The following is a 13,253-nucleotide window of genomic DNA, read 5'->3' on the forward strand; positions in this document are numbered from 1 at the left end:
TTCTGACCTCCCCCCACATCATTATCAAGCTCAGGGGAAGCTCAAAAGACAAATGTCTCTTGTTTGACTGTAACAGGAGAATTTTGGGGAAAAAGTGTTCCTTTAAAAGGAATACCTGAGCAGCACAACCCCCATGGGGGAGGAGAGGGCATTAATTTGATTTTTGCATCTCCCCACAGGAGGGAGACAACAGCCTTTCCTATTCTCCCTCCTCCTACTTCTGTTTCAGGGGTGTTTTTCCTCTGCTCAAATTGTTCAGCTGAAAAACCATGGTGAGCCTGAGCACCTGGTAGAGCTTGGATGGTCAGGAGGAGCTGGGATGTGTTCTAGGCATTGCTGCTCTCCCTCCAGCTGGGGCTCCTCTCCCTGCCCTGATGGCAGAACCTCTCAGATTCCCCTTGGAAGCAGCCTGCTTCCTGTGGCACGTGGAAAAGCCTTGGGCTTTGATCCGAAGCAGCTGGTTCCTGACTCAGCTGCAGTGAGTTGCACCGGGAGGCAGATCAGCTGGAGCAACCTCAGAGCTGGTGGAAACATAAACATTGGATGCTGGGGTGGCTTTTTTGTTCCCTTTCTCCCCTTAGTTGCATTTTTTTTTACGAGCTGAGCCGGAGCCAGCTGTTCTCCAGCCAGGCCAAAATCTCTGCCAGGCTTAAGTTTTTAGATGTATATTGTAAATTATATATTTTTAGTTCCTCATATAATGCAGAGGGATATGTGGAGGAGCACTTTTCAGAACATTTATGAGCACGATGGAGCTTTAAGCTGCAGCTTTGCCCCTTAATAAATGCGGTTATTCCACATTAAACCCCCTTAAAAACAGCCCTGTGTCCCAGCCACCTGCTCCTGCCCCCGTCCCACTATCACCCCACGAGAGGCAGGGAGGAGAAAGGTTAAAACCACCCCACGAGGGGTAAAAATGGATCAGTGGGGTGATGAGACGGGGTGGAGGCTCTGCTGCTGTATTTTATTTTATTTTATTTAAACCAAGCTGCTGAAAGTCCCAAGAGTGGAGCTTGGGAGAGCCCGGCTAGCAGGGCGATGTTTCCTCGCCGGCACGCGCCGGCTCCACGCCGCTGCAGATCTCGAGGCATCCCCAGAGTCGCCCTTTAGAGATAACCCATCTCGGGGCCTCCACCACCCACACGGGAGAGGAGAGATTTCCTGGCGCGTGGGTGGGTGCCTCTGCCCTTTCTTCTGCAGAAAACCCAGGTTTTGCTCATCTTTCACCCTCTCCCATCGAGCCGGGGCCCCCCCTGGGCTCTGAGGCTCTCCCCCAGCTCCTCCATCCCTTGCTGGTGCTGGCCCATCAACCACTGAGCCCCGGCCAAGCCCTTTCTGCTGCCACCTCCTTGCAATTCCTGGCCAAAATTCTTAATTTTGGCTTTGAAGGCATTAACAGGGATAAAGTGTGAGGTTGTTGAAAGCTGCAGCCACTTCAGTAATTAGTCAGGTGCACGCTAATGAAGCAGCAGTGCTGGTCTCCCTCCTTGGGGTCACCCACAGCGATGTCACTTGCCCCATTAGGAACAATAAATAAATTTAAATATACATTAACAGGTCCCAGATTCACTGGTGGCAGCAGGGAACCCAAGTGTCACCCCTGTGCTCAGCCCAGGGACCACTCAGATCACAACAGGACCATTCTTGTCACTTGATTCACCCCCACATCACTGTCAGCACTGTGCATGTGCGAGGATCCCCCAGAGAGGGTTTGGGGGTTTCTTTAACTAAAATACACATTTTTTTAACAAAACCCACCTGTTCTTATCTCAATCCAACCTTTGCTGTTCGAGCACCCCCACGTTGATGACACAGGGTTTGATTTTGGGTTGGTGTTTGAAATTGGGAGCTCTGTAAAGGTCAGGCTCCAAGCCTGGCTCACACAAAGCCTCGTGCTTGAGGTTCAGACCTGATTTTATCTGGCAGCACGAGTGAAGTAACATTTATCATGATGGGTGCAGGAGAAGGAGAACAAGGTGTCATTTTTTTCCGTTGGTGCTTTGTTCAGGTCAGAATGGGTTTGGTGAGCACCTGCTGGCTGGGGAGGAGGGCTTGGGGGTGGTTTTCCCTGGGGGTTTTCAGGGCACTGTGAGGAGTCTGGCCTCCCTCCAGCCAGGCCCCATCATCTTTGCTCCAACCTCCTCCCTGTCTGCTTCCCAACCTGCTGGGATTGGGCTGGGCTCCATCATCTGGGAGGTCATTTCCAATCTAAGTGATTCTGTGATGGCACAGAGGGAAGGCTGAGTGGGAGATGCCACAACTGGAGTGCTGCAGCAGCATGGGATCCCCACCATCCTCCTCCATCCCTCTCCTTTCTTCCTCCTCATTTCCATGTGGGACATGGGAAAGCTGCCTGCACATGGATGCTGACGGGTGCCAGGGAGGGCTGGGATGAGGCACTCCCAAACAGCATTCCCAGGGAGCTGGGGATGGATGCTGCAGGGCCTGAGGGGCAGGCTTCAACTCCCCCTCCCTCAATCTGTGCCCACAGTGCTGAAAATGAAGGACTTTGGGATGGGCTTTGGGGCAAATTCCTCCGAGATGGCTCACGACAAGAGGAACGAGGATAACGTCGAAACGGATTTCCTCCGTGAGGCTGGAGCCGTGATTCACGGTGGGAAAATGCGCTTGGTGCCTGTCCTGGCTCTCCAGAATCCCGAGGGCAGGAGGAGAAGGGCCAGCTCAAGGCTGGGTGCTGGAAAGGCCGGGCAGCTCCCCATCCCCTTTCTGCTCGCGTGAGCCGCCCATGCAGAAACGAAAACGACCCAGGAGGAGAAAATAGACTGAACATCTGCGGGCTGGCCCCGTGTCCCGGCAGCCCAGGTGCCTCCAGAGTGTGCCCCTCGCTCTGCCCCACCAGCACAGGATGCTCTGCAGGCCCCAGCCAAGGGGAAAAGCCTCGGGTGGCTCCTGGATCCAAGGGAAGCGTGAAGGAAGCAGGGCCTTGTGGAGCCCCGTGGGTACCACTGCTGGAGGGCTGGGAAAAGAGAACAAGCCTGATTTTCAGCGCTGCTTCTCCCTCACTTTTCTGGTGTGGAAATGTGATTGCCTGACATTTTGAGCCCTTCCTTTCTGCTGCTGGTCCCTGTCTTCAAGTTTTTCCCTAATGTGCCTTCCTAACAAATTTCCCTAATTATTTTTGCCCACTCAAACACCCACAGACACTTTTCCTTCCCCTCACCTTGGAGAGGCGTGAAGGGGATGGGAACAGAGCTGGAGCAGCCAGGGAAGCTCCAGCAGTGTGTGGGACCATCCCTGGCTGAGGTGAGGGACACTGGGGTGGGATGGGGGACCTGTGACACCCCGGAATCTGCTCCAGCAGCAGCGCTCAGCCCCTGTGGTGGATGGGCCGGGTTCTTCCTCTCCATAAGGCTTCTTCCACCCCATGGTCCTTCTTCCTTCCCATGGCCTTTCCTCTCCACAGCTGTGTTTCTCCACAGGCTGGAGATGCTGCTGCTGCTGCTGCTCGAGGGATGCACCAGTGCTGGGTGTGTGTGCACACAAGTGTGCAAGGGGTGCAGCAGGAGGGGTTGTGGGGTGCAGGAGATGCCCTGTGGCAGGGGTGTGTGTGTAAAATGTGTGTGAAGAGCAAGCACCAGGATGTGAAGTGTGTGCACACATGGGGGTGTAACAAGGAGTGCCTGGGGCGTGTAAGGGGTGTGCAGGTAAGGGGAGCACTCACAGTACACGGGGTGCGTGTAGGGGTGAACCCCGCGGGGTGCGTACTGAGTGTGCAAGGTGTGAGTGTGTGCTGCAGGGTGGGAAGGGTGAAGATATCAGAACGCAGTGCTCTGGCTGTGTTTGTGTGCAATGTGTGTTCGTGTGGGATTTGTGTTTGTGTACGGTGTGTTTCTGTGTGTGTGAGAGAGGCTGGCGGTGCGCGTGTGCGTGTGTAAGGCCGCGCCGTGCCCCGGGCTGTGTTTATCACCCCCCGAGCGTGCGTGAGGCACTGCCGGTGCCCGGGCGCTCCCCGCGGGCGGGGCGGGGGCCGGGGCCGGGGCCGGGGCCGGGGCGGGCTCGGGGCGGTGCTGAGGCCGGGGCGGCGCCGGGGCCGGGGCGGTGCCGGGGCCGGGGGAGGCCGGGGCGGTGCTGGGGCTGTAAACACGGGGCGGAGCGGGGCCGGGGCCGCTCCCGCGCACACCCGAGCGCAGCCGCGGCCGGGGCCGCTCCAGCGGCGGCAGCACCGTGAGCGGGGCCGGGGGCGCGGGGCGGGGGCAGGGCCCGGGCCGGGGCGGGGGCGCGGGCGCGCTCGGCAGAACAATGGGGCGGGCGGGCGGGGGCCGGGCCGGCCTGGGCGCGCTCGGCCGCTCACCGCGCTCCGCTCCCCGCAGGCAGCCCCGATGGCCAAGCAGCCCCCCGAGGTGAAGGCGCGACGCGACGGCGAGGGCGGGCGGCTGCCGGCGGCGGAGGGGCCGGGCCCGGGCGCGCAGCTGCGCCCCGGCGCTCCCGCCGCCCTGCCCGGGGCCGGCGCGGTGTCCGCGGCGCGGGGCCCGCCCGCCAGCCCCGGCCCCTTCGCCACCCGCTCGCCGCTCTTCATCTTCGTGCGGAGGTCGCCGCTGCTGCCGCGCTCCTCCAGCGGGTACTTCTCGTTCGAAGCCGAGCGCAGCCCCGCGCCCCTGGGCTGCGACAAGGCCACGCAGACCCCCAGCCCGCCCTGCCAGGCGCTCAGCCACTGCCTCAGCGCCATGGGTAAGCTCCGGGGCGCGGCTCCCCATCCTCCTCCTCGCCTCTCCTCCCCGCCGGGCTCGGCTGCCCTCGCTCCCCCTCCTCACCTGGCGTGTCTTTCCTCGCTCCCCCTCCTCACCTGGCGTGGCTTCCCTTAGAGCCGAGTTGCTGTGGGGGCGTGCGATGATGTGAAAGTGAAGTGCCGGGGGAGATGTGTGGAGGGTGAATACACAGGTCAGGGGTAGGCTGAAAGTGCGGGAGCGCCTTTCCGACCCTTCACCTGGCTTGGCTTTCCTCGCCTTGCCCTCCTCACCGGGCTTGGCTTTCCTCAGCACCGCGGAAAACACGGATTCTCATGGGATGTGTGAGGTGCTGGGGTTTGTGCACAGGTGCCAGAGTAAAGTAGGAGTGTGTAAAGCTGTGAGTGCACGGTGCCAGGGGGTTGCTGAGGGGCGCATCAGGGGTCCTGCCCTTTGGCTTCCCTTGGAAGGATGGAGAACGCAGGTATCCATGCCAGGCACCTGCAGCAGCAGCAGCTCCCGCATCCCGCCCAGCCCGTGGGTTTTGGGAGCAGCCGTGCCGTTGGAGCTGGGCTGGAGGCTCTCCCGGCGCTCTGGGACTTGTGGAAGCTGGCCGGGCAAACACAGCGCCGGGGAACTCCCGCGCGTCCAGCGCCGGGGTTTTTATTACTATGATGTTTATTCTTTTCCGGGCTCGGTCAGCCGCTGCCAGGGGAGGAGGGGACAAGAGTTGTCGAGTCCAGTTTTCTGCTCGGGGCTCGCTGTCCCAGAGTGTTTTGCCAAGCGAGCAAGTGGCTCCTGGCTCGTGTGCTGCTGCCGGCTCTCCCATCGATCGGTGGCGGAGGTGCTGGGGTCCTGCATCCCGAAATCCCGCTGGGAAGCGGCCCGGAGGCGTGCGGGGGCGTGTTTGCGAGTGGCTTTGCCAGGTGAAGCCCCTCCAGCAGGGAAAACCTGCTCGCGGGAGCTTGCACGAGTGTCCAGCATTCCCCTCTCCTGATGAATAACCTGGTGAATTGGAGGAAACCTTTGAACTCGCACCAGGGCACGGTGGGAGCGAGGCATGGGGATAACAAACAGCAGCTCCGAGCTTTTTTGGGATCTCAACACCAATTTTTTTTGGTTGGTGGTGTTTTTCCTCCCTCCTGGCTCTGGCTACGGAGGCCTGGCTGTAACGTGCCCTTAGGATAGATTTTGTGACATTATTGCAGTAATTACAGCTTAATTCGTGTTTCACAACCTCGCCCTGGCACGGCCAGGCAGGGATGCTCCCGGAATTCCTCGCCGGGAGAGCCAAGGCTTCAGTTTCTTTTATCTGTGAAGAAATTGAAGTTTTCCCTGATATTTTTTTTTTCCCAAAGTCCTGTGCTCTCATCAGCTGTTTTATTGGAGCTTTTGCTCTGTGAGTGTTGCTAGGGGCATCATCCTAAACAGCTATAAGCAAATGGAAAATCCTCAGTGCTGTTTAACTGGGACTCTTGGATACTCCTGAACGGATTAAGTTGGGAGCGTGGAGCTACAGAGCTGTTTTATCCCCATCCAGGCCTGCAGCTCCCAGGCTGTGCCTTCCCATGCAGCTCTCCTTGGGAAATATCCATGCCTTTGCCCTGCACACCTCCTCCTCGATCCCTGTGCCTTGGCAGTGTCCAGCTGGATGCGTGCCGTGGAGTTTTCCACATGGAAGCGGGTCAGTCCCTCGGGAAGGAAGCAAAGGAGATATTTTTGTTGTGCTTTTACCCACTGATTTTATCTGTTGTGAGCAGAGGCTCGCAAGGTGGAGAGTTTCTCTCGGAAGCATAAGCAATAATAATGATAATTATTATTTTTATTAAAATAAACAGGCGTTTCCTGCGAGCAGGAGCGACGGGTGCTCCCGGCCTCTCCCATGGGCAGTGCTGCTCCAAGGCTGCTCCAGCACGGCAAGCTCATGCTCTGCCTCAAAAGTCCCTCTCTAAACCTTGCAAAACCTTCCCCAAAGGTTCTGATGAGGGCAAGTGAAGGTGGAGGCAGCCCTTGGGAATGCCCTGGGTTGTGTAAGGAGGAGCTGTTGGTGTCGAGGTTTTGGGAAGTGATGCTTTGGGCTGTGCGGCCTTTCTGACAGTTCTGACATCCAGCTGCCTCCAAAGCTGTTTCTTTTGGGAAATGAGACAAAAGCAGCAAGGGGATGCTCTGGGATGGAAGGGAACAAGGGCTGCAGTGCCAGCCTGGATATCCAGGACGATGCTTTTGGGGGTGGGAAGGAGAGGAGCAAGGGTGAGCTGATTTGTTTGTTCTGGGGAAGAGGTTGGCAGGGATGGGGAATTCCCAGCTGGGAGTGTAAGTCACCCAAGACAAACTCACGCTTTCTGAAGGGGTTGGGTGACTCTGTTCGTGGTATGTCATGTCTTTCCTTCATTTCCTTCCATTGGAGTTTTGGTCTGAAGGCAGTGTGTTTGTTTGCATGTGGATTTTGGGAATGTGGCTGGAGCAGGTGCTCTGGAAATGGCTTTTCCCTGTGCTGGTTTGATCCTGGTGTGTATTCCCATGAGGAGAGGAGCAGTATAAACCTGTTGCTCTCAAAGGAGATTCCAAATAGTTGGATTTAAGAGGAAAACCTTAAGCTGGGAATCTGCTGGTGATGTCCTGGTGCTCTTGTGTTGGAATCGCTGCCGTTTTCTCCCGGCTCTCCAAGATTTCCTTCGGCTAGGGGTTGGATACCTAACCCAGGAGCTGACGTTGCACTTCGGGGTTGCTTTCTTTGCCCTTCCGAGCCGGAACCGCAGCAATTCCATGCTGGAGCATCCCTGGGGCCGGAGCCAGGCGCGGCTTCCCGTCGGTGACGTCCCGGTGCCCGGGGCTGTCACCCTCGGTGGTGGCTCCCGCTATGACTGTGTCCCCCCGCCCCCGAAAGCGCCCGTGACTGGTTCGGAGACCCGGTTATGACTGGCCCCTTTCGCTGCAGAAAGTCCTTTCCGAAAACCTCAGCCCGATTTCGCTCTCAGCCACCGAGCCGAGCCCGAGTCCCTGGGGCGGGCGGGAGGATGGCACAGGGGAAGGATGGAGCGCATGGAGCAGCGACAGCAGCAGCACCAGCGGCTCCCTCGCGTGGTGCTGCTCCCGTCCCCGGCGCTGCTGGCCGCTTCCTGCTCGGGCTGGCCGCGTGTTGTTGTTTTTCGGGGAGGGATTTGGGAAGCGGCTCCGCCCCGGCCGCTCCCGCCGGGATCGCAGCGCCGCGCGTGGCGCGCCCGCGGCGGGCGGGGACGCGCTCGGGGCGGGCGGCGGGCGCTGCTACTACAGCGCGAAAACAAAACACAGCAACACGGCCCCCGGCCGGCCAAGCGGCGCTGCCTTGGCTCGGAAACGCATTTTCCAATCAGGTTGGAGCCAGGCTTTTATTTAATTTCTTTCTTTTTTTTTTTTTTTTTTTTTTTTTCCCCTCTCTCTTAACTGCCCTACTAATCCTTTGAATGTTTGGAAGATTGGAAGCTATTCCTGTTCCCTTGTGATTCCTCCGAAGCTGTTGTGCCAAAACGCTGCTTTGTTTTGTGCAGTATTTTTTGGGTTTTTGGTTGTTTTATTTTTTTAGTTTATTTCTTTTTTTTTTCTTTTCTTTTTTTTAATTTTTAAATATTCCTTAAGTCTGCAGTTCCCACTTGGATGCTGAACTTTAAGAAAGGGGGGATAAGGTGGTGCTGGGTATCAAACATGGTCCTGTTTCTTTTTTTTTTCCCCCTGGCTCTTTGGAGGATTTATCACATGTTTAATAACTTTTTAAGATGGGGACCTAAATAATTACGTATCCTGCAGTATAATAAACACGTTAACTCTTTCTTTTCTCATTCAAGCCAGTACTTGGATTTGCTGGAAGTGTGGTTTCTTCTCCACACGTAAATCCAACTGTGGCTTTCTCCTCCCTGTGACAAACCCATTGGTTTTCCTTGTTGGGCACTTGAGGATGATTTGGGGAAGAAATGTGAAAATTGAATGAGGCAGAGGGTTTTTAAGGTTAGGGAAGGAGTTGCTGCTGAAGGAAAAAAAGTGGGAAGAGGGGGTTTGGCGAGGGAAGGAAATTGGAGAGCGGCATCTTGGCTCTTATCCCTGTTTAAGAAGGACCAAAGCTTGGAGATGCTCCCATGGAAAGTCTACAATAAATAAATAAAAGCCTAATAGTAGTAATAATAATACAGAAATAACCAGGAGTAAAAGCCTGTTTGTTGTACGCAATGAGCCCCCACATGCGCCTCTGGGATTTAAGAGTTTAAATATGATAATAATAAAAAGTAGGCATAAGATGGCAAGAGCTGATGGGTTACTAGAGAGTTTTATGTAGTAAATTCTGTACAATTTGTTGTCCTTCCTGTGTTCCCAACTCTCCTGTTCCATCCCCACAGCGTCCCGGTGGCAATCCCACTCTCCAGCCGAGGAGGTGCAGCCGGAGATCTGGATCGCGCAGGAGCTGCGGCGCATCGGCGACGAGTTCAATGCCTCCTATTGTCCACGCAGGGTAACTTTCCCCTCTTCACCTCCCGTTTCTCTCGAAGGGGAGGGCTGAATCATTTCTGGAAACTCTCTCTGCGGTGAGCATTTCGCTCACTCAGACGAGAAAAGGCTGCGCGGGCGGGGGGTGGCCTGGACCAGGCAAATCAGCGGCGGCGGCGGCCTCAAATCAATGAAAAATAACCTTTAAAGCAATTGAAAAGAACCTTGAAATGGGGGCTGGAAGCTTTAGGGCACCAGGTTTGCACAGGGGTTTTGGGGCAGAGGTGTTGGGTTGGGCCTGGACCTGATGGTGATGAGGAAACTTTTAGAAAGGAAGAGGCAGGGAAAGTTTGGGGGATGCACTGCCCGGCACCGTCACTTTTAGGGAAGCTTCCAGTGCGATTCCCAGCCCAGCTCCCAAATCCCAGATGCTGCAAAGAAGAGACTCAGTCCTAGAACTTACTTCACTTGCAAAGACTGTTTTGAAAGAGTTTTTATAAGCCCATGAACTCGCTCACCTTGGGGTGTTGCAACCCGAGTCGATGCAATAATGCCCCAGAGGAGCCCAATCCCAATCCCAAGGCAGCCCAGCCCAGGGGGTGAAGCAAGATGGGCTCGCCAGGATGAGCTGCTGCATGTCCCTGCTTGTGGGTTCTGCTTCATCCACTCAGGCTGTGGGAAAAGGGGCCAGGGGCAGTGTTGGTGATGGAATGCTGGCTGCTGGATCCTTATCCATCCTCTTCAGCTCCCAAATAGCTCCTGCAGAGCTTCCTCACTGCTCCCAGGGTTGGCTTTCCCATAAAACAGGGGTCAGGCTGCTGTGATCCTGCTTTTTCCACATCATCTCCACCTGCTCCACTTTTCCCAAATGCCCTGGCATTCCTGACCTGCAACAAAATGGTGATAAACTGATACCCCAATCCAGAATCCAGAATGCACACCTTCAGACCTCCCCCACCCAGGCTGATCCCTTGTGATGCAAAGGGGCTGCTTTTTGGGATGAAAGGGCATCTTTTCCATGAAAGGGAGGGATCAGGCTGTCCAGAAGGCTGGAGGCACCTGGTAGCAGCAGGCAGATCCAGAGGAGCTGGAAGACATGCAGAGTGCCCTGGAATATCCTGAGCTGGAACAGACCCACAAGGATAATCCAAGTGCGAACTCCTTGCCCTGCACAGCCCCAGCAATCCCACCCTGTTCCTGAGAGCATTGTCCACATATTCCTTGAACTCTGGCAGCCTTGGGGCTGTGACCATTCCCTGGGGAGCCTGTTCAGTGCTGGATTACCCATCTCCCATTTCCCAGAGCAGTGCCTTAAATTTGGAGCACTTTGTGAGGAGCAGGAACGTCCTTCCTGCATTATCCTGGCTCCTTTGGTGCTGGAAGTCTCTGGGCACATCCTGCTGTTCCCTACAACCCTGTGGTGGATAAGGGGGTGAAGTTAATGGGAATGGGGGTGTTTCCCAGACAGCAGCAGGGTGAGGTGCAAGGAGCATCCTCCAGGGTTGCACGAGGCTGTTCCCAGTGCTGTGGCTGCAATTCCAGCCCAGGGCTGGCCCGGGGCGAGGAGTGGAACGCAGAGGACACGTCCTGCCTGCTCAGGTGACACGAGCAGGGGACGTCATGCGTGACCCTAAAAACACTTTGTACCTGGTGCAGCCAGCATGTGACAAATTCTCACTCCCTGCACCCAGAACTGGGGAGGTTTCAGAGCATTTCAGCCATTGTTTATTTATCATTCCTCAGGCACTTGGTGGAAAAGGTTCCTTTTCCTTCTGGAAGCGTTCTGGCTGCTCCTGAGCTGTCTGGGCTCCGGAGGGGAGGGTGTAAGGGTTCGTGCCTGCCGGCCCTGCCTGGCTCTGAGGTTTGCCCTTTCAGCCTGAGGTTAGAAATGGGGAACTGCAGCAGTGCCACAGCCGCACTCGCCGGGCAGGTCGGGGCTGTCAGACGGGTCCCGGCGCGGTGCCGGCGCCTTCCCTGTCACGCTCCCCAGGGTGGGGCCTCCCCCCGGGACCGTTCCTTGGACGAGACACCGGGAAATGGGGCAGTTCGTCATCCAGACACTCCTGGTCCCAACAGGGCGTGTGGGTCCCGGGCTTTTCCTGGAAGAGGGGGCATCCCTTGACTGCTGTCATGAGCCCCAAGCTCTGCTGGCTGCCAGGTGTTAAACACTTTGTGCCTCTGGAATATTTTCCATTTATATAGAATGGGAGGCTTCATGGTGGGAATTAAAGTCACCACTTCGTTTGGTTTTTCTTTTTTTTTTTTCTTTTTTTTTTTCCCTCCCCTGTCTTTCAGGGTTTCTTGGATCACCAGCTGGGGAACCCTCAGGTCATGATCCTGCGCCTGCTGCGTTACATCATCAGCCGCATCTGGAGGCTCCAGTGAGAGCGCCCAGCGCATCCCGAGCCACCAGGACTGAATTTCTCGCTGGGAAAGCCCGGGAAGGATGGACTCATGGATGGATGTGGGGCTCCCACCCTGCCTCTCCCCCAGGACACGTGGCAGGATGAGGGTGGACATCCCATTCCGAGCGCGGCGTTTTTATGGCAGAGTGGTGTTTACTCGGTGTTTCTCTCCACTCTTTTTATTCATTTTTTTGCCTTTTTTTTCCCCCCAAAAGAGTCTCAGCGAAAATGTGGAATCATGTTTTGTCATCGTTCCTGGAATTCTGTGGCATGAGCCCCATGGCAGGAATGAGGGAAACCTGAGCCAGCTGATGGGCAGAGCCCTCGGAGTTTGCCTTGCAGAGGCTTGGATTCCTCCCCTCTCCCTTTGCCTCCGGGGTGTTTGCCCCCAGAAAAGGCTGGAAAAAGGGCAGAGGGATTTAATATCAGCACTTCTTTTACCTGTAAATACCTAATGCTATCCCAAATCCAACTTCATTTGCATAATGCAAATCAGCCTATTTCCTGCTGACTGGTTTTTAATTTTTTTTTTTTTTTTAATATCTCTATTTTTTTGATCCACTCTGAATTTCAAGATTCGCTGTCGAACTCCAGGGTCCAAACCATCACAACCAACCAGCCAAACCCCAAGCCACCAGGTTGCCTTTTTTTAAAAAGAAATTCTTTCTATAAAACGTGTGAAAACTCTTCTGTAGTGTCTGCTATCAGATGTGGGGGACTGAGTAATCCAGCAATAAACCCTTCCAGAGGCAGGGAGCGGCTCCCAGAACGCCGCAGCCGGAGGCGACGGCAGCAGGACCTGTTGGGAGTCGTGGCTGTCAAAAGAGGTGTCCAAGATTGTGTTTTCCTGGGATCCTCTCCGTGTTTGGACGGGGATGAGACCCCAGATGCAGATGGAAGGATGCCAGCCCGACATGGATCTATCCAGGACATTCCAAGGGGATCTGGCTGCTCTGTGTCCTCCCAGAGGAGTTCCCAGGTGCTCCATGTCCCAGGGCCTCTCTCCTTCCCCCCCGGAGCCATGGATCCGTGGGTGTTCCCCTTCCCAGCAGATGTTTTTGGGGGATTGGCTGCTCCAGCCGTCCCATATCTATGCACAAAGATCCCCTTCCCTCAGGCTGGTGCAGGTGCTCCCCAAAAGCTGCGGGCTTGTTTCTGGTCTCACCAGCAGCATAGGAAAAGAAAAGAAGGAAAACCCCATCCCAAGCCCCCCTTGGAGCGGTTCTTCCCACAGGGAGAAGCTGCTGAGTGCCATGGATGATAATTAGTGTTAATTAACGATGGACAGACCCCAGTGGGGGCTCTCTGCCTGGCGGGTCGGGGTCTCCCCTCCTGCTCCTGTAGGATCATGGAGCTGGTTTTAACCTCAATTGCCAATTTTATTCCCTTTTTTTCCTTGGAAGTGCAAGGTGAGCAGCGGTTGCAGGAGCAGGGGGTGTTTTGGGAAGGGCATTTTGGAGCCCTTTGGGAAGAGCAGGAATGCTCTCCCCATGGTGGAGAGCGAGCGGTTCAAATATCGAGGGGGCTTGGCCAGGGCAGATCCTGCTCCTCATCCCTTGGGATTTACCTCTGGCTTTGGCTCTCGATGGCTTTGCTTCCCCAGCCAGACCTACCACCAGGGATTTCCCATGGAATTCCACTGGTGAAATTAAAATTAAAAGGATAAAACTCGGCAGCAGAGAGGGGGAGACCCAGTGAGATTTTTTTT

The 13,253-nt window shown here is 55.8% G+C and overlaps 1 protein-coding gene across 1 annotated transcript; it reads left to right on the plus strand.

The window, feature by feature from the left end:
• The first annotated feature begins 4,325 nt into the window (after window positions 1-4,325).
• Window positions 4,326-11,901, plus strand: BCL2L11 (BCL2 like 11). Its single transcript, XM_054290382.1, has 3 exons — window positions 4,326-4,689; window positions 9,053-9,165; window positions 11,436-11,901. Exons 1-3 carry the CDS (start codon window positions 4,341-4,343, stop codon window positions 11,523-11,525), a joined length of 552 nt encoding a protein of 183 aa, XP_054146357.1. The 5' UTR covers window positions 4,326-4,340; the 3' UTR covers window positions 11,526-11,901.
• Window positions 11,902-13,253: the final 1,352 nt, after the last annotated feature.

Source organism: Melozone crissalis, unplaced genomic scaffold (genome assembly GCF_028551555.1).
Source record: "Melozone crissalis strain CALT ecotype California unplaced genomic scaffold, PUWL_Pcris_2 ptg000081l_1, whole genome shotgun sequence".
Lineage (NCBI taxonomy): Eukaryota > Metazoa > Chordata > Aves > Passeriformes > Passerellidae > Melozone > Melozone crissalis.